The sequence below is a fragment of the Pteropus medius genome, unplaced genomic scaffold (assembly GCF_902729225.1).
Source record: "Pteropus medius unplaced genomic scaffold, Ma_sr-lr_union100, whole genome shotgun sequence".
In the NCBI taxonomy this organism is placed as follows: domain Eukaryota; kingdom Metazoa; phylum Chordata; class Mammalia; order Chiroptera; family Pteropodidae; genus Pteropus; species Pteropus medius.
In genome coordinates this window covers 57,969,078-57,992,647 of record NW_024349800.1, presented here as the reverse complement: position 1 = coordinate 57,992,647, position 23,570 = coordinate 57,969,078, and the positions used below count along the sequence as shown (strand labels likewise).

General features: G+C 43.0%; 1 protein-coding gene across 2 annotated transcripts in view; it reads right to left on the bottom strand.

The window, feature by feature from the left end:
• Positions 1-251: 251 nt before the first annotated feature.
• Positions 252-23,570, bottom strand: part of NBAS (NBAS subunit of NRZ tethering complex) — a 249,354-nt gene continuing 226,035 nt past the window's right edge. For both annotated transcript variants that reach the window (XM_039887818.1, XM_039887819.1), the window contains exons 49-52: positions 19,297-19,436; positions 17,725-17,869; positions 12,326-12,454; positions 252-677 (exon numbers count right to left, since the gene is read on the bottom strand). In XM_039887818.1, coding sequence (XP_039743752.1) covers positions 405-677; positions 12,326-12,454; positions 17,725-17,869; positions 19,297-19,436 — 687 coding nt within the window. In that variant the 3' untranslated portion in view covers positions 252-404. The remainder of the gene's footprint in view (positions 678-12,325; positions 12,455-17,724; positions 17,870-19,296; positions 19,437-23,570) is intronic.

The window sequence follows — 23,570 nt, the reverse complement described above, 5'->3', positions numbered from 1 at the left end:
GGAGATAAACAATATAACCCTCATTTTATACACGATAGCCTAAGGTTCAGACAAGTGGACTCCAGGTCCACCCTCTCCTACCCACCACCACATCCACCTGTCTGGACTGCACTTTTAGACACTTTAATTATATTCTACCCAAAAGGCAGTACCCCCCAAAAAACAGAAAGCGTCGAGTCTCTGTTAGTCAATAATAAAGTATGTTAACCAGTCACTGTAAGAAAGAAAAAGTTTAAAAAACGACAGCTTGCTCATCGTTTATGTACAGCTTTATTTCAATCTGCTGGGACCACCGAGAAGAGTGGACAGGCCCAGGCGCGGCCTCTGGGAACAGCACTGGCTCTGGACGCCGGTGTGCCTAGGAGTGAGACGCCATCGAGGCCGCGTGGGCCGCGGGCCGGCGCTCACACCCAGTGCCGGCCCGCGCTCAGGGCCGTGCTGAACGTTCTCAAGGCCCGGTGAGTCCCCCTCGCGGCCAGCAGGAGCGACCCCGCTTCGGCTTCGTGGCCGGCCTCCCGCAGGTCTCTGGCCAGCTCCTCCGCGTCCCAGCGCCCTTGCTGGCTGGCCAAGAGGTGCTCAACGATACGCGGGTAGAAGGCTGTGGAGACGCACGGCCCCAGCAGCTTGGCGTCCAGGAGCAGGGAAAGAAGTTCTCGGTCACAGTTCGAGTCATTCACCTTCGAGAAATAAGACAGGCAAGACGTGAGAGGGGCGGAGCGTACTGCTCGCCAACAGACGCGTCACAGGGCCACACGCTCCCCGCGGGTTCGCCAGGCACTGCCCCTTGGCCTTTGTTATCATAAACACCTTTACCCTGGTAACAGGGCCTGCTCCAAACAGCACACGTGGGGCATGAGCATCTCTGAGATCAAGCTGTGGGGTGACAGGCATGGTTTCCTTTTAACCCAAGCCACGGCCATAGACCAAGAGCGCCCTCGAATCACGAAGACGCCAGGAGCCACGCTGAATACTGTGCACATGCCCCTCGCCGAGTCCTCCCCATTCAACTATCTCGTCAGCGCTTTTACCTGTCCATTTTATAGATTAGGAAACTGAGGTGTAAAATTTTGCTTAATGTCATGGTCAGTATCATGGAGCCAGAATCTGAACTGAGGTCAACCTTGACCTCTAAGCCTGGGCTTTTCACAGCCACATTTACCGTTTCATTCATGCTTTCGCCGTGGTCTGTATTCGGTAACCCCGACACTCCCCTGAATGCGGATCCACATGAAAAACATTCTTTTCAGAACAAGAAAACTTTCTTTTCTACTCCATTGGGAAGATATATCTGTCAACCCCACTAATATAAATAGGATAACTGGCAGGAGATATTTAAAATGTGTTCTTAAAACTCCAGAATGGTTAGTACCAAACTTGCCCTTTTAAAACATGTTTTCTAAGTTCTTTCGGCTTGTATATTCTGTGTGTGTCGCCCTGGTCTTAATCTAAGTACAGCTTTCCATGGCTTTGACACCTAGCTTAGACCGTCCTATTTCATACCGCTGTCCGTATTTTTGTAAGGAATCAAGTTAACACTAATCACACATCAGAATTCCGAGCTCGTTTCCATCGTGGTGTCAGAAAGCAGCTTTGCGGCATGTTCTTCTTCGTGTCACCATGCACTTTTCATAATTTTGGTTGTAGGACTCTCAGAAATAACGTGGCATTTTAAAGCCAATTAACTAATGTTTAGACCAACTATATTATGTAGCTGTGCACAATGTCCTCTTCCTGCGTGTTTTGTGACAAGCAGGAAAGGCTACTGAGATGAGAAGGTCAACAACGTCTACTGGGCGCAAGAATTAAAACAAAAAGAAGTTCCGGGAGGAAGTAACCGCCCACTGTCAGACAGTGTCTGTCTTTCCTACCACCCAGTGATGCTTCGAAGCCCAACATAAATGTCCACTCCAGTGCCACCTTCTTGGTGACATTCTCTCTAACTCTCCTGGCCAAGCTGGCTGCTCCTTCCTCCACACACCAAGACACCGTGCGTGTCCCTCGTCCCACTGTATGACAGTACCACGTATGTGTCTCCCCACCAGACTGGGAGCTTCTTGAGGCCTAGAGATTTTATCAGCCTTCTACTCCATCATCCAGTTTAACCAGTATGTGTTAAACGGCTGAGTGATAATCCTTGAACTCTGTCACACTTTCACGAGTTCATGGTAAGAACCCGGTATCTGCAGCGGGTCTGAACAGGTGGGCTCTGGACTGGAGACTCTCCCAGCAAACCCCGGGCGTCTTCCTCAACACTGGTACACGCAACTCACCCACCTCCGACGTGGGAAGACACTGGGCTTGAACTCAATTCAGCATTTTTTGTTTGCTTTTGTGTTTAGAGGCTAGACGGCAGGAAAAAACAATTGGTACCAAAGACTAGCCTCGCTGCTGAAGGGGACAGGAGAGCCTTCAGTCCTCCCCACCGGGGGGCGCTGACGGGCTCCACAAGCCTTACCTCCCAACCTCCCCTTCACAGGCAGGAAACGAGAATCTTAGCCCGGTGGCACTGCCCTCACCATCACCGGGTGCACTCCCCAAGCCTTAAAGTACCCCTTTAAGACTGTCAGTCCCCTCTGACAGATGAATCTGAGTTCAGTGAGGCCGAAGTCGCATGTTGAATGTCACGCGGCTGCCAAATGCTGAGCTGGACTAGGAGCCCTCATCTGACGAGTCTGCTTATTTATTATTTGCTGCCCTCCAGAAACGGGCTCCCCTGGAGGATCTTGACGCCTCTGTTCACGCCTGCACCCTCCATGCCCAGACAGTGTGGGTGAGCTCAGCAAGATCTGTGGGCCGGGTCCACGGGTGACTGGGCACCTCCGGGGCTCGGATCCTCTCGCGGTGGCACTGCGCGAGGCGTCTGAGTCATTGTGCTCGTCCTTATTTTGGTTCATCCTTAAAAATAAAGAATCCCTCCACCTAACCCTGGAGGAGAGAACAGTGTGTGCCCGGATGCCGCAGGCAAATGTTTGAGAAAACACACAGATAAAAGGCTCAGAGTCCAAACACTGCAGGGCAATACTGTCTTTGTTGCTCGGCATAAGTCTTCAAGGCTAGCACTTCTTTATTATTCTCTCTGTTTGCTCACGAGACCTCCATCTGGGGGCCTGAAAGAGCCCTAGAAAGGGAGTGATGGATTTTCCCAGCTCGGGAAAGAGACAGGGGTTCTGTCAATGCCCGCAGCCACTGTTCCTCTCACCACTACTTCTGCTTGTTTCTCTCCAGTGCAGCGACATCCTTGAAACTGGTTTCCCACTGGTTGTGGCCAGCCCTTCGAACAGCCAGCCGTCCATGTCCCGGCAGGGTGGGAGTCAGGGGCGGGCAGGCAGGCACAGGGTAGGTGTCTAGCCTCCTAAAGCTCTTGACCTCCTATCTCGGCTGAGGAGGCCTGGGGCTTGAGTCTGAAAATGAAATATAGCATTTCCGGTCCACTCAGAGGTCCCCTGAAACATGGCAGAGTGAAGGCCTGCGGACCTCCACCGAGCTGCAGAGGCACTTAGCCTCTCATCGTCACGTGTGGGAGAACGGAAGGGGCCGACTTCCTTTCTCTTCCTCCCTGGTGCTGGCTCTCTGCGAGATGGACAGAATGGCCAGAGTAGGCTTAATAATTGTCACGTGCGAGGGAAATACAGCATGGACAAGACTTCTGTGCGGGTCAGAGTCAAAAGAGAAAGAATGCAGAAAGTAAGAGGGCCTCTGTCAGGAACTACTGCCAAACGCGCACTGTGAGAGGGTCGGAGAAGACGTGGACGGCCCGAGGTCACAGGGAGCCAGACGGCTCCCTGCCACCTACCCGCCCTCTGTCTCAGGACACCGAGGCCAGGCTGAGTCCTCTTCAGGACAGCAGAGCGCCTGGTGTCCCAAAGCCTTCGCAGGGACTCTGGCATGATCGCCACGTCGCTGAGCTGCTAGACTAACCAGTGAAGCCTCAACTTATCTTTGTTTTTCTTGTTTTTGCCTAAAATTCTAACTTAAGGCTCTAAAAATCTGGTACTACCTACCATGGAAGCCTGGTACTGTCTTACTACCCATTACTCGATCCAACATACTTTTTCTTTTTGAAACAAAAAGGAAAAAAATGACGAAAATAGTTTGAAAAAAGCAAGTCACCTATATCTAGAGCACCACAAGAAATGACTTTACCCTCCTTTCCTCTCCAGTAATTATCCTTGTGCACAGATATTTTTTCACAATCACATATTTGTATTCTATTTTTCTCATTACGAGACTTTTTAAAACATTTTTATAGTTTTCATTCTTAAAATTTTTAATGTCTGCAAAATAGTCTACTGTATGAATATAACAAGTTATTTAACTTCTGCTATAAATACTTCAGCTGCTTTTAATTGTTTGATATTATTGAAACACAAGTGACTTTTTGTGCATATCCATTCTTTATTTGAATTATTTCCTTAGAATAAATTATCAAGGAGAGGTATTACCGGGGTGTTACAGAATGAATTATAACCCCTCGTCTCGCATATATTGAAGTCCTAACCCCCAGTACCCTCAGAATGTGACTATATTTGAAGACAGAACCTTTAAAAAGGTAATTAAGGTTAAATGAGTCATTTGGTCCTAATCCAATCTGACTGGTGTTTTTTAAGAGGGTATAAAACACACATAAGGCCAGAGGCAACCATGTGAGGACACAGGGGTAAGATGGTCACCTACGAGCCAAGGAAAGAAGCTTCAAAAGAAATCAATCCTGCTGACACCTTGATCTTGAACTTCTGGCCTCCAGAATTGTAAGAAAATCAATATCTGCTGTTTAAGCCGCCCGGTCTGTGGTGCTTCGGTGTGGAGCCCGAGCAGACTAACATACGGGCGCCCTTCTGGCTGTGGGTGTGAGTACAAGGCAGGCAGACAGCGATGTCCTGTGCCATCTGCGGCGGTGATAATCAGTGGAGGAGGGTATCAGTTTTCATTGTAAGTGTCTCAGTTTTGCGTGTTACTGTTTTGAAAAGAAAATCGTTTAGCTAATTTAGGAGATATATAATGGTACCTCAAAATGCTTTAATTTGAATCTATTTCCAACGATGATTTTTTTCTTCTTTTTTATCATTTTTATCTTTTTCTTGTGAGAAGGATCAACTGCTTTGCTCATCTGTTAGAGTTGTAACATCATCCTTTCACACATAAAGGATTCAGGGAACTTAAATATTAACCCTGATTTTAGTTATAGTGAACATTCCAATTTGTTGCTTACAATTCTATTTTGGATATTTGTTGTTTTATAGAAGTTTTACATCTCTGTATTGCCAGGAAAGAATCTGCTCCTTCGATTCTTTTCCATTGCTTTAAAATTTAAAAGTTATAATTCCTTGAGGGAAATAAATATATTCACACGTAATTATTGGAGAAAAAAATATATATTCTGACTTTTAAAAAATCTGACTTTTTAATCGATCAGGAATTACTTTGGTAGATGGTCTGTGAAAAATCACACATCCCTGACATAAGCTTGACTGGTGCTGTAAGAGCTTAAGGGAGAAAATATATTCTGTCATTTTTGGACACAGCTGGATGTTTAACTATGAGACAGGTCCAGGAGGATTAGTTGATTTAATTCCTCTGATCAAATAACTGAATAAGAGCAAAAGGCAGTGTGGCCTTGTTAAAGGAAGACAGACTTTGGGTTAGAGACCAAGTTCCAATCCAGTCCCTTCTCTAAACAGCCGTGTGACCTTGTTAAGGACAACCTCTCTCGCCCCGGCTTCCGCATATGAAACATGGACTACCTCTGGAGGCTCACATAATCTATGCTTTATAAGTGCCTAGCAAAATGCCTGGTGTAGAGTTCAAGTTCAAGAAATGGCTGAAGTTATTACAAATCAGGAATAAACCATTTTCTAGAAAAGGAAGGGGCTTACATATGTCATAAAATGAGTAAAATGCTTGCCGCCTCTATCAGTGATTTTTCTTCTTTGTCAGTGATTAATTTTTGAGAATAAATGAAACTTTGCAGATCTCGGGAAAGAAATCTATTAAAGCACCAAGGACTACTGCCTTCCAAACCATTAAAAGGTTATCTGCTTAATTCCTGTTTCAACACTAGGTAATGAACCTTCTCTGAAATAAAATCTTTGATTTTATGGATCTATATGAAGCTAAGCGTAATTGCAGTAATGAGGTAAACTGAAATTCCAGTGGCATAATGTATGCAGGACCTCATTTCAATTACTTCACAGAGGATTATTTAATATTATTTCGCTGTTTACTTTAGGAAAGGATATTTGATTCTGTGTTACATGTACTATTACTAATGAAACTTATTAAGTATATCAGCTGTAAGGGCGGAAAAATAAAAGGGCAACACACGTGTACACTTGGAATAAGAAAAACGCCTGGAGAAAATCTCTTGTACTCTGTGTTATCTTAATGATATGTGAGACTCCATTTCCCAGCCATTCCACTCCTGCCATGGGATTTAGCAGCATACCTCTTCTGAAACCAAAGTTAGGGTAACGCATCTGACTCACGACCTAGAGAACCTGAGAAAATCCAAGCCTGATCACTATGACCATAATCAAATGTTCCATTTGGGGCCCTGGGTTTCATCAGCTCCACACTGTGTATTGACACTCTTCCCACTTTACTTAATTCTTTGATTTCATACGCCAATCTCTCCATGAGAGAATTCCTTTAAACGCTGGGATGATATTTCATTTCATCTTTACAACATTCCTCACTCCTGCGCATAGTACCAGGCTGTGTGCAACGGGTGCTTGATATGTCTGGTCGCACCAAATAACTCAAACAAACATCAACGCCGTCCAGAAACATAATAGGTTAACCTACAGGGAGTGAGCTGCCTGTCGCTAGAGGCATCCAGCTGAGAAGTCGTGAGATATGCGGTCGCAGAGCTTCCTTCATTGAAAAGACCAACCACAGGCTGAGGGTGAATGATGATGGGTAAAAGCAACATATCTAGGTATGCTCAGGTTAAAATGATATTTAGAAAAAAGTAGATACGCTTGAAATTCTGAGAAAAAGAGCCTGGTACTAAAAGAGCCAAAAGAACAGTGATTGTAAAAAGAGGTCAGTTTAATACCAACTGCATCTACTTGCTTGATTCCTCTTTGTACGATTAAATCACTTCGGCCTAATTGGTTTGGATACTTAGAAGAAAACCAGCTGACCTGAGGACTAGAACCGAAGGACGTGCAGACGACAACCAAGCTTGTCAGGACCCCCAACTCCCTTTACCAAAGCCCGCCAGGGCAGGGGGAAGTGCGAGCCGATTCGGGCAGGAGAAAGGAGAGACGACTCAGCTGGAAATCTGGGCCAAGTTAAAGGGGGAACAAAGAGAGAAAGGTTTCATGGTTTTATATACTGTTAATCCAAACACGCTTTTCCGAGAACCTCCCAGGCTCTTCCTCCCGCCTAGACACCGTTTCTGTGAGTGACGCCTAGGGAGGTCCTGGTGGCTTCGTGACAAGATCAAAGGAGATGAGAATCACATTTATGAAAACGCGCAAGGCTGTCGTGTGGAAGCCATGGATCCCGAGCAGCTCTGCGGGGTGGGGCTGTGACCGCCACGTCCGAGGTACACGGCGCAGCCTTCACTCCAGGGTCGCTCTCCTGCCAAGAGGTCTATTTAAAAAATGGCATCGAGCGCCCAGTTGGCTCTCCACCCTCAGCCATGCTTGACCAGGGCCCAGGTGACATAGTCACCCGACCCTGGGCAAGCTGCTAGGCCAGCTCTGCCCTCGTCTTTTTCAGACCTAATATTACACAGTTCAAGACGCTTTCAGCAATTTCATTCTCAGTAGAGACAACCCTTTTTCAATATAACATATCTCACCTCGTTGCATTAAGAGAAGCCGTATGGTTGAGCACAGACTTTGAAAGCTGGATCCAGGGTGTGAATTGCAGCTCTGGCTGCTTATCGGCCGTGTGACCTCTGAGTCTCAGTGCTTCCATCTGTGAAGCCGGGATGACACCTTCTCACAGGACCATAACATAAAACGAGGATGGGCCTATGACAACACCCGGCAAAGAGTTGGTGCTTGAAGATGGAAGTTACTAGTAGCGTCAGGGAGAAACCCTTGATCAAGTGCTGAAGGTCTTACGGTTCCCTTCATAACCCCACGAACCACCCATCATCCGGGACAGTCCCTGGGATGTGGGGTGAGGCATTGGGCAGAACCTGAGGAGGGCGCCATGTAGAGCAAAAGCCACCAGGAATCTGGCGTTGGGAAATGGGGAATTTTCAGGGCACAAACTATCACAAATATACATCTGCTTACTTTGATAAAATGAGTCAAGAGATGTCGCCTGGTAGAAGACAAGCCAGAGATGAGCTTCAGACTCACCAGCAGGGAGACCCTCTTGGAGGGAACACAGTTTTGAATGTGAGCTCTAAAGCCCCCAAGGCTGACGGAGAGGATTACCTAGCAGTTCACGCCAAACAAGGGTTTTACTTATTCATCAACAAAATAATCTCGAAGAAGGAATTTCTATGTCTGGCCAAGGAAAAAGGCCGCTGGCCATCTGTAAAAGGTGACTCAATACCAGAGGTTTGCGATTTCAGAAAAGCTCAGAGAAAGGTGTACCGCTGTAGCAGAACAAGCCAGTAAGTGCTGGCAGCGGCACTGAAGCGGGATCCTTTATACTGCAAACACCTGAAAAGCTGGCAAAACCACACACGCTCCCAGCAGGCAAGTGAGGTGGCTCTCCACCTGGACCCACGCACTGTGGGGAGCGGCACCTGTCAGAGGAGCCCCTTTGCCAGATGTTTTTTCTTTTAATGTCAACAGGAACCACCCAACCAACAAGGGGGGAAACTGAAGTTATTAATGATCTCAGCACCCTACAAATGAACAGAGTGAGTAGCAAAATAAAAACAAAAAAAGAAAGCAAACGTTTTATGTTTTCCACCGCAATATCAAGTATGATTTAAAAACAGCTGGACAGGAGTCCTGCAAAGAGAGGCCCACTGAAATTCTTCCCTTAGAACGTGTAACGTGACCTTTTGATAGTGCTGGGAGAACAATGATACGTTATAGTAATGTCTTATTTCATTCATATAGCATTCTCGAAATGACAAAATTACAGAGATGGAGAACAGAATAACAGTTGCCACTGGTTGCGGGGTGGGTAGGGGAGAAAGAAGGTGGCTGTGGCTGTAAAGCGTAGCACGAGGGATCCTTCTAATGATGAAAATACACTGCCCCTTGAGGACAGTGCTGGGGACGACAAATCCACACGTGAAGATACGGCACAGAACTTACACACCGATGAGTGCGTGTAAAACGTGAACTCTGAGTACGGCCCGAGGCTGCACCAAGGTCAGTCCCAGCTGCAGCATTTTACAGTAAGGACGCAGGTGCTACCCGTGGGTGGAAGTGAGCGACACGAAAGAGAGAGGGGTATTATTTCCTACAACCGAATGTGAATATAAAATGACCTCGAAATAAAAAGTTTAAAAAAAACATTTAAAAACTGGAAAACTGCAAAACTTTTGCTCTTTGAAGATGCAAAAGGGCTGAAGATGCTCAGTAATTCCGTGAACATATTTTAAGGCCACATGGTTGCCACATGTGACTACTCAGTGTGACTACTGAGTGTGACTACTCGGCTTCGTGTGAAGACGTTACAATTAAGTCGCATGAATGGATCCCTAAAGGGTCTCAGCAGCAGGTAAGTGACTCGTCTCAGCACTTTGCACCCCTGCATCTGAAGGCCACAGAGGTTTGGGGCGTCATCATCACAGCCCCTGGCAAACCACCCGCCGTTTGCAGGGCTGTTCGAAATCACAGAGTTTCAGCACAACGCTGCCCATCGAGCGTGCAGGTGAAAATGTTACGGAGTCAAATTAGTGTCATTTAAAAGACTACTTGGGGTTGCAGTGTCCCCACATGATTTCTTCTTTTAATTGTGTGTGTGGAGAGGGTAGCAAGACTAGTTAGAAGTTAGGGAGCCCCAGTGCTACTTCCAGTTCTGACAGATGGCATTTGAGATAGAGCATCTTAAAACGAAAACTGACATCCAAGCCTGTGGCATTCAGGAGTGCATCGAGACGGCTCTGTGCACAGCGAATACAAAAGGCAACGTGTAATATGTCACTGTTTCGTCCTCCAAGAGGCCCAGTGAACACGCCTGCGCAGAGGCACTCATACGGTGCAGGACGGTGGCGAGGGGAAAAAAAGCGCCGAAAATCTGCAGCCCGATTTTCTTCAGTTTTCCCTTTCTTCTAATTATTGAATGTACAATAAAAAATAAGCTAAGTAAAAAATCTCACTGTACTTCTTCGTTTCTTGTAAATTCCCAACATTACTTATACTTTAGCACAGACAAGTCCCGCAAGTTCCTTCTTCAGTCTAGCTCCCAGAGAGGCCCCTGCCATGATCGATTATCAGTGACGATGAAGGGAATCCACAAAAGTCTTTACAGAAGCTTTACGTATTTCAAAAACATATCGAAATGAAGACGGGCATTAGATTTTTCTCATTTTGTTCATTACGACGGTTTCCAAATGCAAGTACGTTCGTTTTTTGTAACCGTATACATCACCTTCCGTATCCTTTGTCGTTAACAAAATTTTATGTCCACGACATACAGTCGTGCACACATAACAGCATTTCAGTCAACGATGGTCCACAAACACAGGTGGTCCCATGAGGTTATAATGCAGCTGAAAAAGTCCTATCGCCTAGTGACATGACACTCATCGCAAAGCCACAGACCAACGCTTTTACTCACGTGTTTGTGGTGCTGCAGCTGTAAAGGAACATAAGGCACTGCCAGCCATATAAAAGTACAGGACATACAATTATGTACCATATATAACTATCAATAATATGATAAATGACTATGTTACTGGTTTATGTATTTACTATACTTTTTATCGTTATTTAGAGTGTACTCTCTCAACTTGTTAAAAAAACTTTGCTGTAAAACCAGACACCATGTTACACCAGCAGAAGCCTCATACATCTCGTGTTTACTGCATCTCTTGATTACATCGTTTTCCCTTATGCTTGATTAGTCTCGTATTGTTTTATAAATATAGTACAGCCTATGCGCAGCGTTTATAAAGTATATAAAGTTTATAAAGTCTACAGCAGTGGACAGTGATGTCCTACGCCTTCATATCCACTCCCCACGCACTCACTGACTCTCCTAGAGAAAATTCGAGTCTTGCCAGCTTGACTCATGACAAGGGTCCTATATAAGTAAACCATTTTTTATCTTTTATATCATTTTTTTTTTACTGTATCCTTTCTATGCTTAGATATGTTTAGATACACAAATACTTAGCATTGTGTTACAGTTGCCTACACGTGTCCGGTACAGTAACATGCTGTACAGGCTTGTGGCCCAGGAGCAGCAGGCTGTGCCACACAGCCCAGGTGTGTAGTAGGCTAGATGATCTAGAGCTGCATAAGATCACGCTATGATGCCCACGCAGTGACGAAATGGCCTAACGATGCGTTTGTAAGAACGTATCTCTGTCGTCAGCAATACAACTGTATTTTCATTAATCTCTTCGCTGTCTTGTGAGGCAAGCATGTACCTCTGCTCTAGGCTTCTCCTCCTCTCTCTGATCCCTGGAAGATAACCTCTTACATTTTTGTTATACACACAAATACTTCAAATGAAAGAATGCTCTCCCTACAGAGGGGTTTCAGTAAGAATCATACAATGTGAATTCATTAAAACACACCCCTGAGCTATCGGATTCTAAAGTGTAAAATTTAAAAAGGGAAGAGTGAGTTTCTTCTTTAATCATAACAAAGTAACCAGCCCTGAGGCAGAAATGGCGAGCACTGTCTTTACCACATCATCTCTCAAGCCCAGATGTCACTGCAGTGGTGGTGTAGGTGGCCACAGGAAGCGAGAGCTTGAGATCTCAGATGGTGCCAGTAAACAGGACTTGCGGGCACCTTCTCACCGTTAATTAATTGGCAGATAAGCAAACACACTTCCAGGCACAGAAAACCTGACTGAAGCTAGGAGTTCCTCCACCCCAAAGTCCAAGTGGCAAGGACTAGTCCCCCAGAGTCCTGGGCTGCTGAGACATTTTCCTAAAGAGACTAACACACTACTTCTCTGGAGAAACTGCTTCGTTATTTAGATCTGTATTCTCTGGACCCAAACAGAGAATCTGGTTTAGTAAATATTTGTAAACCAGAGTTGTTTAGTAAATGTTTGTAAAATAAACAAATTATCTACTTCTTAGACAAAACAGGAATAGCAATTGTGGTCAGAAAATACTGTAGATAAAACAGTCTAAAACGAATCATGGATATTATTTACGAGAACGACAATATTAATTCATTTCTTTGAAACATAAAACAGAGAATTCCGCTGGGAATACCTCGGCCACGCTGGCGACGTGCTCCAGGGCCACGGCATGGAGGGTCTCGTCCTGGCCCTCGAGGAGCAGTTTCAGGGATGGCAGCAGGAGGGACTGGTTCCAGAGCAGCGCACTCAGCTCCTTCACACCCTGAAACCACAAGCGCGAGTGTGAGCGGGACGGCAGGGAGCCCCGCCCCTCGCACCCCGGCGCGGTCCGCTGCCTCCCCACACTGCCTTCTCCGCGCTCTGAGCGTGTGTGTGCATGCGCGTGTGTGTGTGTGTGTGCACGTGCGTGTGTGTGTAAAGCACACATGGGATCACGCTGATTTACTGTTTGGTACCTGCTTTGCTCATGTCACAGTATTTTGTAAACATCTTTCCAAGCTCTCAGACATTCATCCGTCTATGATGTTGCTTTTAATGGCTGCACGATATCCCACTGGATGGATACAGGACTGTCAGATATTGTCAACTCGCAAAGCCCTGGTTTCCTCATAAGTAAAATGGAGGTAATTATATCTACTTTGTAGTGTTGTGTGTGTGTGCGTGTGTGTGTGGATGTGGGTGTGAATAAGAGTTAATGAATAACAACATACAATGCTCAACATATACTAGATGCTTAAAAAACAAGAACTATTATCAATTGTGAATATCACGTATCTTGTTCTCATCCATTGCAACAAAGAAAATCAGCAAGTTAAATATTTAAAAACCTGTTTATAATTCTAATGTCAAGGTGAACTGAATACCTGATAGTTAAGATATTCCATCTTCATGAAAACTCTCTGTGGTCTAGAAAAATCAAAATGTATTTTAATCTGCATAGACGTATCTGAATTTTATTCTCAGCTCATTATATTAGCTGAACCAGTCATCAGAGAGCAGGCTTTTATACAAGATAACAAATGATAATCCTTTATGACAAAAGAATAAAAAAAATAAGTTTGCAAGCTACCCCTCCCTGCTGAGTCACATGCTCCCGCAGTGTCCAGACTTCAGCTGTAACATAAAGAACAGAACACTCAGACCAAGGCCAGACAATGAATGCAACCTCATCATGTAAAGCAAAGGTTGTTCTAGAAAGAATTGAGAATCCCGCCCTCCATGAGACTGATCTTTCTCTTGTGCTCCTCCAGCACATCAGAAAAAAACTCAAATTTGTAGTTTCATAATTCCTTTACGTTCTTATAAAGCATAGATAAAATAAGGATGGCACGAAGAAGCTCCTAGCTGGAGCTTAGGATAAAAGCCACTTCAGAATTCCACTCGCTGTAGTTTTTTTTAAGCTTTCTCTTATCGAGCATGTGTCTGCTGGGCATCAGCAAGGCCTGCACATTTCAGACTGGAAGGCTGTGCTACACAAACTTGTGTGCAAATGATATCGGCAGGGTAATAGTTTTGTAAAGTGTGTACTTCGAACATTCTGGATTCTAACTCAGTAAAGTGCTCTGAGTGCCTTACAGCACACAGGACTCACAGAGGCGTCTCACTTAGGGTCTGGGCCAAAGAGAAATGCAGATTTTTAACCTGGGGTGCCAAAACCTGCAGAAAATATTTGGGAGGGTGAAATACAAACTCCAGTGCATGACAGTCTAGCCCACCTGCCACAGGACTTGTTTCCTTCATCCTCCTCCTCCTCGAATGTTACTGCAACGCCCGCCACCTGCACCCCAGATCCTGATCCCCAGACAGTGCCCCCTGGACGGGCTGTCTGAACATGCACTGTCCACCACGGCAGCCGCAAGACACACGTGGCTAGTGTGCATCTGAGTGTGGCTAGCGCAGCTGAGGAACTGCATTTTAAATTTTAATCAATCATACTTAATTTGTTTTAATTTTAAGAACCACCCCCAGCCAGTGGCTACTGTACTGAACAGCAGGTACAGCTGATGAGTGTCAGGCCTGCTCAAATCTCTGGGCTCTGCACACGATGTAACCTCTGCTGTTTCTGTCTGATTAATCCCTCTTTATCCTTTAAGTCTCAGCTTCAAAAGGCACAGGAAAACCTCATCTCCTACAAAGATGCCTCTGAGTTCCTTTCCTGCAGCTCCCCAAATCCCTGTGTGCTTAGAAAACGCACCTCGCAAACCAGGGAGTGGGGCAACCACAGGTGGAGGATTAAAAAAAGTGAGTCGTGGCTAATGTTACTGCCACAGTGATATTAAATATTATGGAACTGTGAAATTAGATCGTGGAATTTCCAAATGTGGTAAAATAAACTCAACAAGACTTTTCCATTTTGTTATAATAATGTTCCTTCCTTTGTAACAATTTTAATTCATATCTGAGCACATTTAGTGATCAATACAAATAGTATATACATTTGCAAAGTTCTCTTAATCACAGCATCCTAAGGAAAAAAATCCATAAGTGAACCCCATTAAAAGAAACTGAGGCAACATAAGGAAAATGAGGAAAAGTCACTGTGGCAACAGAACTCATTTGATAATAATTATTTTTATATCAGCAAATTGGAAAAGAGAAATAGTAATGACCTACTTAAAAATAGGGTTCAATCCAGTACCTTCCTCCCCACCCCAAGAGATGATGGACTTCGGAAGGTAGTGAATTGCGTGCTACGGATGAAGCAGTAAACAGACAGCCTCAGCTGCACCTCCTCACAGGTCCGGAGGCCTCGGAGAGCAGACAGAAGCGGGGTCCCCTGTGAGGCCATCCAGTCTAGGCCCTTGTTTCAGAGACCAGAAAGCAGAGGTCGAGAGTGCCCGGTGCTTTTCTCATGTCACTGATATGCTGTGGCCCAGTCCGCAGTAAAGCGGTACCATTCACGCATTGCTAGGGCTCCTCCTCATGCACGGCGTCTGACGTGCCCTGCCCCTCGGTGCTCCCAGCCCTCATGGGGAGGACAGGCCTCGCCCCTCCGAGGCGCATGTGGGGAGGACTCTAATGCATGGGCGTTTAATCTATTCTGATCGCCTTAAAGCACTGAGGAATCATGAGCAGACAATTCTGAGATCAAACAGGACCACTGCAAAGAAGCTTAATGGATTACTCTATTTTTCAAAGTAGCTCAACCTAGTTGTAGAACCACAGGAGTTAAATCGTTATAGCTATTTAACTTCTCATTTAACCATCCACTCTTCTTTTAGAAAAATAAGAAATAGAAAGCATAACGTATTATATATTAGTCAATAGAAAGAAGAACACACTTTTCCTCTATGTCCTTACTTTAAATGTAATGCCGACAGGACTTACTGCTGCTAGGGACACTCAGAGGTTGCTATCACCCATTCCCAGGTGGCTAAAAGATGGTAACATAACTGTTATCGAACCTTGATTACGTAGCTAATGGTATGTCAGGGTCAAAGACACAGTGGCCATGTTTCTCAGCTAACTTACGTTCCTTGCCTTAGAACTAATTACAGTAAAACCAAACCAATGAGGATATTTAAAAAACAAAAAAAAACAAAACAAACAAACAAACAAAAAAACACCTTCTCTAGGTGATAACAGAGATCCTAAAACTCTTACAGTATAGAGGGAAAAATATGTTGTTCTTTTTATTGTTTTAGAACAGCGGTCCCCAACCATTTTGGCACCAGAGGCCAGTGCTCCTATGAGAATCTAACACCTGATGGTCTGAGGCAGCGCTGAGGCGGTGATGCTGGCGCTGGGGAGCGGCTGCAAATACAGATGAAGCTTCGCTCACTCGCCCACCGTTCACCTCCTGCTGTGCGGCCCGGTTCCCAAGAGGCCATGGATGGTACCTGTCCATGGCCTGGGGGTTGGGGACCCATTTTAGAATGCTGACAATGTAGACTTTAGACTGTATAGACCATTCTTAAAGGAAGTACCATAGAAAAGGGAAAAAATTGACCATAAAACTTAAACAACTACACAAGACAGACGTTCAATATGCAACACCCCAAGTATAGTTAAGAATGGCTCCTTTGGAAGTATTTGTTTTTTAGCATTTAAGCGCAGAGGTTTGGTTTGAGAGTCAGACCTACTATCATCTACTGCCTCAGTGACCTGGAGCAAGACCCTTGCCATCAGAGCCTCCATTTCTTCAGCTATCAAATGGAGATCAAGGAACTTCCTGACAGGTGGTAGAGGAGGTTAAATGAGACAATGGAAATGAAAGCCCGAGACTGCCAGCAAATGTCAGTTCCTGCTATCACCACCAGCCGGTGAGACAGTAACGACAGATCCTAAACTGCTTTCCTAACCGAGATTCAAAAGAACTGCTAGGACACTTCTGGCATTTGATCCTAGTCTAACAATGGTCTTAGTTTATGTTAAGGCAAAGATGAACCGCATAGGTTATTTACATATGACCTACTCTGGGGTGGGGTAATAAACTGCGCTGAGTCCCCACTCTAATCAGTGCTTGAATCCTGCCGTGGGTGAAACAGACATGACACAGCCATGGTCCCCATCCTCCAGGCACTCACAAGAGAGCAGAGCAGATCACAGGAAAATAAGCAGCTGATACAAGCCAATCACGTACCACTGGAGTAAAAGGATGTTGTTTTTGGTGGTGGTACTTTAAATATTTTAGAGAAGAATCTTGCCATTCTGGAGGTTGGAAGACGTCTTTAAATATTTTAAAATTTAATCAAAAAATACTTAGGCAGTCCCTCATTCAGAAAACAATTCATTAAATGTGCATTCATAATGAGAATATTTTCCTTGAGTGATTACGATGAGAATTCAGAGAATCATATTTATAATTTTATTTTCAAGTTTATCTCCTATGTGGTAGAAACTCAAAAACCAATTAATCAATTGAGTGTCATTATCCAAATGCTTAAATTTAAGACATGTAAATTGCTCAAACAACATATTGCCGAGGTTGGATCCACAGCTGGGGGCTATAATAAATATGTGCTTATTTTATAATGTACAATTTTATATATTAAAACAAATACCTCTGTGACAGTCAAATTATGGGATCAAATAGAGAACTAAGGTCAAAATGGAGGTGGCTTTCTTATCAAGTTTATAAAGAATGAATATTGCAACTATGCATTCTCATTAAAATGATGTCAAAAAGTATATAAAAATCTGAGTGTTCAGTTACCTACCTGCCTGGAGGAGAGCTAATGCTTACTACTGTGTCACCGACCACCCTGCTTCAGACAGAGACAGCCCACAAGCTACCACGACCCCCAAGAACATGCACCTGAGTGAGACATACAAGGGTAGCCAACAGGAGCTGAAAACTGGGTTATACTCTGGGACTGTAACAGGAATACTGCTTCGGAGCTCGCGCAGAGAGAAAACCACCTCCAAGCAGCTTTTCAGCATTGTGCTTCTTCATTTGATCTGTTACAAATTACGGGCCTTTGCCTACAGGTAACTTGAGCTAAATGTTCTTCAGGTACAGCAGCTGATAAGACAGTTTGGATAAGGAAAAGGCTACCCCCCCCAGCAAAGCCGCTTAAGATATCCACTCACCTCTGCAGGGAGCATCTGCTTAGTGTTATATAAAGAGCGACAGATTTTCAAAACTTCACTCCCCAGTCCTTCTTTGTTCTCCACCGTACATCTGGTTAGCATCGCCGTAGCTAGTCTCATCCAAGGATTATTCGTTATGCTGGTTCTAAGGGAGAAAAGTGCCAGGCGCTGGAAATGATTAAAGCTTTAACAATTGTGAAGAGATTTTAAAATAGGAAAAAAAAAAATCACGACACTTTTCAAAGTCGAATGCTTATGACAAATTGCAATCATCGTCTGGGTGACGCGTTCCTCCAGGTCTATCCTGTGGAGGAGAGAACATCGCACGGAGGACGGGAGCCTGTGTGTCACTGACAAGCCCCCAGCAGCACGAGGATGAGGCAGCCGGAGGATGCTGGACGGCACAGGCTGCTTTGAAGCCACGGCAATGTGGGCTCACATTCAGGCTCCCCGACTGACTACTTGGGTGACTCACAGAAGTCGCTTAAACACTCTCAGCCTGGTCGTGTGGTTCCAGGGTAGCCGCCCAATCATTCTGAGCCTCGGTTTTTTCCATCGTGAAAAAAGTAATTTAGTGCTTTCCCTGCAGAGTTGCTTGGTTTAATGAATGATGTTTGCAACTGTGGAATGTCGCTCTTAATAGCATGCACATCTTACTATTCGCTACCTAATACCAGTTTTTCTTTGTCATACGGTTATGACTATGATTCTGGGGTCAGAGAAGGACAAATGACATTAAGGGCAGTGCGCAGCTGAGGTCAGCTTGGGAGCACAGACTGAGGAAGCAACAAGCAGCAGGGGAATCGCACCCTGAGCTTCGTATAGTTTTCTTATTTCTGAAACACAAAAGCATACAAAGTCTGTTCTTCTGCCAACAAGGAGCAGCAGTTCATGACAGACAGCATATGTGTGCACAGGAATTCTGGCCACATCTTCCAAAGGAATCCCTGGCTGACGGCGCGAGGGTAGGATGGCGACTCCACGCAGCTATGAGTGGCAGCTGCAGGCTCAGCACGACGCGGAGGGAACAGCATGGGCCGTGAAGGTAGCCGGTACTAGCTGGTTAGAACTCTGCCTCCTCCACTTATCAGCCATATGATGCCTCAAGTTATTTAACTTCAATTTACTCATCTATAAAATGAGATTATATCACCTTCCTGTAGAGGTCTGTTGAGTGAACTGATCATCTATGTAAATTGCACATAATATTGTGTGTTCGCAATAAATGGGAATTATCACAAATAGTCCACATGGATTCTCAAGTTAGCATTGTCAGTCACGTTAAAAGGGAGTCGAAAAATTTCCCAGTTAAAAAAAAAAAAATGGAACAAAATTATTTTGTTGACATCATAAATCAGAGGTTACTATCAAGTATTGTCTGATATTTCTGAATAAAATATCTGGGCTTAGAGGCAAGAAGAAATGGAAAGAAACCACTATTTCAAACAAGCGATTTTAATTTCCGCTGAAGGCCAATATTAATTTTATATATTTCTTTCCTTTAGTTCATTTGAAGGTACTCATTTTTAAAACCAAACCACGAAAGAAGTCTCATTTTGCGTGAACACTTACACATAGTCACGACTCATAGGTGGCCATGCTTGCAAGAGCAAGACCAAGTGCTGGAACTCAGCCTCTTGGTGACTGGACTCCAGGAGCTCCACAAAGAGAGAGTAGCGGTTCTCTTCATTTTCAATATCGGTTATGTCCACCTGGAAGTTGAAATACACACTTAAAACTGGTGGCAAAAGCCACTGAATTGGTTTACAGAAGAATTCAAGTTTTATTATTTTGACTAAACACTCTTTTTAAAAATTTTACAAGGTGTTGAGGAAAGATTCAACAATACCCCGTTTTCCACCCGCCCTGCTCCCCCGCACCAAAATAAAAAGCCCTTCTAAAGCTCAATGCCTTACCTATTTCAAACCTTTAGGTTAAAAATTGTTTATAACAAATCACAGGAAGGTTCTTAATGTTATTTACCAAAATAAATCCAAATAGTAGCTTTTCATAGAACTGAGTCATTAGCATTCAATATGTTGTATCAAAATACTGAATTGTTTTATGTAAAATTATGAGTTCACCATACTCAACATTAGATGAATTTTTTTAGTTTAAATTATCTTAATGCATTTCTAATTTTCATTTTAGCATTATTACTGCTGTCTTCATGTTGTCTAGAAAATTTCTCTAATTTGAAATTAAAGCTTTTACTAAAGTGCAATTATCATATGATTTTTTTTTTTGCTACAAATCACATCTCTACCATTTCTAATGTAAAAGTCTCAGTCAAATAAAGAATATTCATTTTCCCTCTCATTGAATAACTGAATATTTCTTTTATACTGGGACAGTCCTAAAACAAATCACATCTCCAACACACTGTAGATGAAAATGTTTATTTTAAGTTGAAAGGCAGTTTTCAATATTAAAGTATGCCAAATGCTGGTTCTCTTGTTCCCTAGCCTCTCTCAACACCGATTCTCTACAATTTGGTATCTAAGACGCGGATGATAAGACCTTAAAAGGATAATGAGAATGGATGATTACCTATATATACACTTGCTAAATTGTCTACACTAATGCATGTTTCCTAAATATTTGATTTAATGATCATTCTGGCTCTAATCCCAAGTAGCCACCTCAAAGGTCATACTATGAATTCTGCATTTTCACAAAAGTTGCTATGTACTATGAAAATACTGGTAATTATATGAGAAGTCTTGCTCATACAGTTGAGCAGTCAGATCCTTCAAATCCTGCCTTAAAGCCTCATGTCATTCTTCCAATAATAACCCAGAGCATTTTATAGTTTTTGAAATAATTGTATAACCCAGTAAGTCAGTTGACCTTTACAAGAGTCTCGTGCGAAGAACAGCACAGGTATTATTAGCCTCACGTTGGGGATGAGAACGCAAACTGACCTGCCTGGCAACATGGCTAGCAAGTGGCAGAGCCAACATATAATTATAATCAGAACAGGACATTCCAAAACTAGAGGATGCAATAAGCTAAATAAACTTTGAATTATTTAAATTGGTGGTCTAACCGGGAGTTTGGCAATAGTTTCTTGCCTATTTATAAAGAAATGTTAAAAAGAAAATCTCAAACTCAAAACGTCCATCCATTGTTCCCAGACCGGACCACCTCCAACCTCTGGGGCCCTTAGGTGCTCTGCATCCATCGCACACGCTTCTACCTCAGAAAGTTTGGTCTGTTTCTTCCTGGCACATTTTTTCTCCAGATATCTGTATGCTCATTCCCTCGTTTCCTTCAAATTCAGAACTGCCCTACCTCAAGCATTTCCACTCATCTCTCTCCCTCACCTTGCTTGATTTTCCTTCTGAGCACTTGCAAGTATGTAAAATATTATGTATTGGTTTATTGCTTTTCTTCTTTCATTAGAGTGGGAACTCCTTAAAAACAGACTTTTATTTGATCACTGGTTTATCCCCAATACTTAAAATCATGCTTGATATAGAGTTAATACATAGAAGTACTTATTGAGTGAATGAAATAATGAATGGATATGCAAAAGAATGAATGAAGATAATTTATCATTCATAAAATATTTTAGCACAGAGTAATATCAAATATTCATTGAGTTGCCATAAATTTTTGGCTGTTTATTTATCAAATATAGATATAAGGTTTAAAAAGAAGATGCCACCAAGAAGAAAAATACTAAAGCAGATCCGGAGATGGCACGTCATTAACATTATGTCTCGACCACTGATGCCTGGTTTAACTATGCAATTTCAGCAAAGCCCCTCTCTCTGACTCTCATTTTCCTTATCTGAAAAATAAACTCTTCAAAAATCTTCAAAGCCTCAGAAGTTCTAAGGTTCCTGAAGGTCTGTAGCTGGGAAAAGGGTTGGTATATGGCTGCTCTTTTCTTTCTGAGTTATAATCTAACATTTTACAAAGTTTATTTGCAGACAAGGGTTTTTTTTGCGTAAAAATATATATAAAAACAATTGAATGCTATGTCTTTAATGTTCCTAGCAGTATCAACATTCCAGTTTCTAGAATCAGCTGCAGTTTAAATAATAAAAAGTTTCACATTTACATGAAATGCAGCGTATATACGGGCTATTTGCTGTATGCCATGAAAAGGATGAGATAAGGAAAAAACGATTCATGTTTTCAATATTGTTTAGATGTTTTTCTTTTCAGAAAGTGTAACAGCCTGTAAGTTTTAACTGTCATCAGGAAGGAAAGAGAAAAGAAACTCTAAGTTAAACCTTTATATGTTTATTTTTATATTAGCATGCAAATAATAGTTTTCGTTTTTAAAAAGTGTTCGGTAATAAATGTCTTTGTATAGCAGCTTTCCCACATGTACACACTTTCTAAAAGTGTGTCTTTGCCAGGAAACATTTTCTTCCGAATGCTCATTCATCAGTTCAATTATCAGTAACTTACTTTTCAGAGCACTGACCCCCATACTTAAAAGATAAATGTGAAAAATATAGTAATTTACACAAACACCCATTTTGTGTACAGAACTGTTAAGTTACTCAGCTCTTAAGAAAGTAGTTTGAAACACTCTACCACTGTGGCAACAGAATCTTTACCTTATGTGAGAGAAGAAAATGGACCTAAAAAATAACTTGAGAACATGTTTTTTTAACACGTGATAAAAAATACACTTTGCCGGATAATCATTATATAATTCGATGCACAAGTGCTAATCTAGGATTTGTGTTTATACACTAAAATGTTTAAATTTATCTAAATTTACCAAGATAATATAAGCTTATATTATTCATCATGTTCTATAATGTTTTTAAAAATAAATCCTGATAATCAAAACTCAAAATAAATTTTTGTATAAAGAAAGATAAAAGATATCTTTCTTTATCCAGACTTCCAGCCTGGACAAAATAGCTCTGATCCATTTTTCCCTACCCCTCTCTGCTAAGCACAACTATAAATTATGGAAGTTACAAAGGAGACGACTGAAGGAGAACTCTTAAAGGTGGCAAAAAGAAATCAGAATGCTTTGGGACTCCAGGGCCGGGAGAACAACGCAGCAGTAGGGTGTCTTGATGCCCTCACCCAACAGAAGACAGACACTCAGACCCAGTGTTTCCTAACTCCTGACCTAGAAATAAGGTCACTTCTTATCAGAGTTCCAGGATGAAGGGAGAAAAGGGTGTAGCTGAAAGAGAAGTTGAAGAATATCTAAAAACTCCCCAAATTTGGTAGATACAAACCTACAGATTAAAGAAGCTGAGCTAATCTCAAACAGGGTAAGCCCCAAGAAATCTATGCCAAGACACGTGTTAGTCAAACTCTGGCAAACTAAAGACAAAAAATCTTGAAAGCAGCTAGAGAGAGCAACACGTTACCTATAGAGGGCATGACAATTTGAGTAACAGTGGATTTTTCATCTGAAACCATGGAGGCCAGAAAGAACCGGCACGATATTTTTCCAATGTTAAAAGAGTTGTCAACTGCAAATTCTATATATGGCAAAATTATCTGTTAGGAAAAAAGGAGAAATAAAAACATTCTCAGATGACGAAAAACTTTAAAACAATCTGTCACAGCTCTCATCTTAAAGACTAAAGGAAGTTCTTCAAACAGAAAGGAAATGATGAAAGAAGGGACACTGGAGCATCAGAGGAGGAATGAAGACGGGAAGAAGAGATATGGGTCAATACGATAGACTGTGCTTTTTCATATGAGTCTTCTAAATTACATCCAATGATTAGAACGAAGATTGTAACACCAGCTGATGCTCAAGGCAATGGCACTGAAAAGTGGGAGGGTAAAAAAACCCACATGGAAGTTTACAGTCCTCGGCGAGGATGTCCACTTCCACCACTCTTATTCAGCAT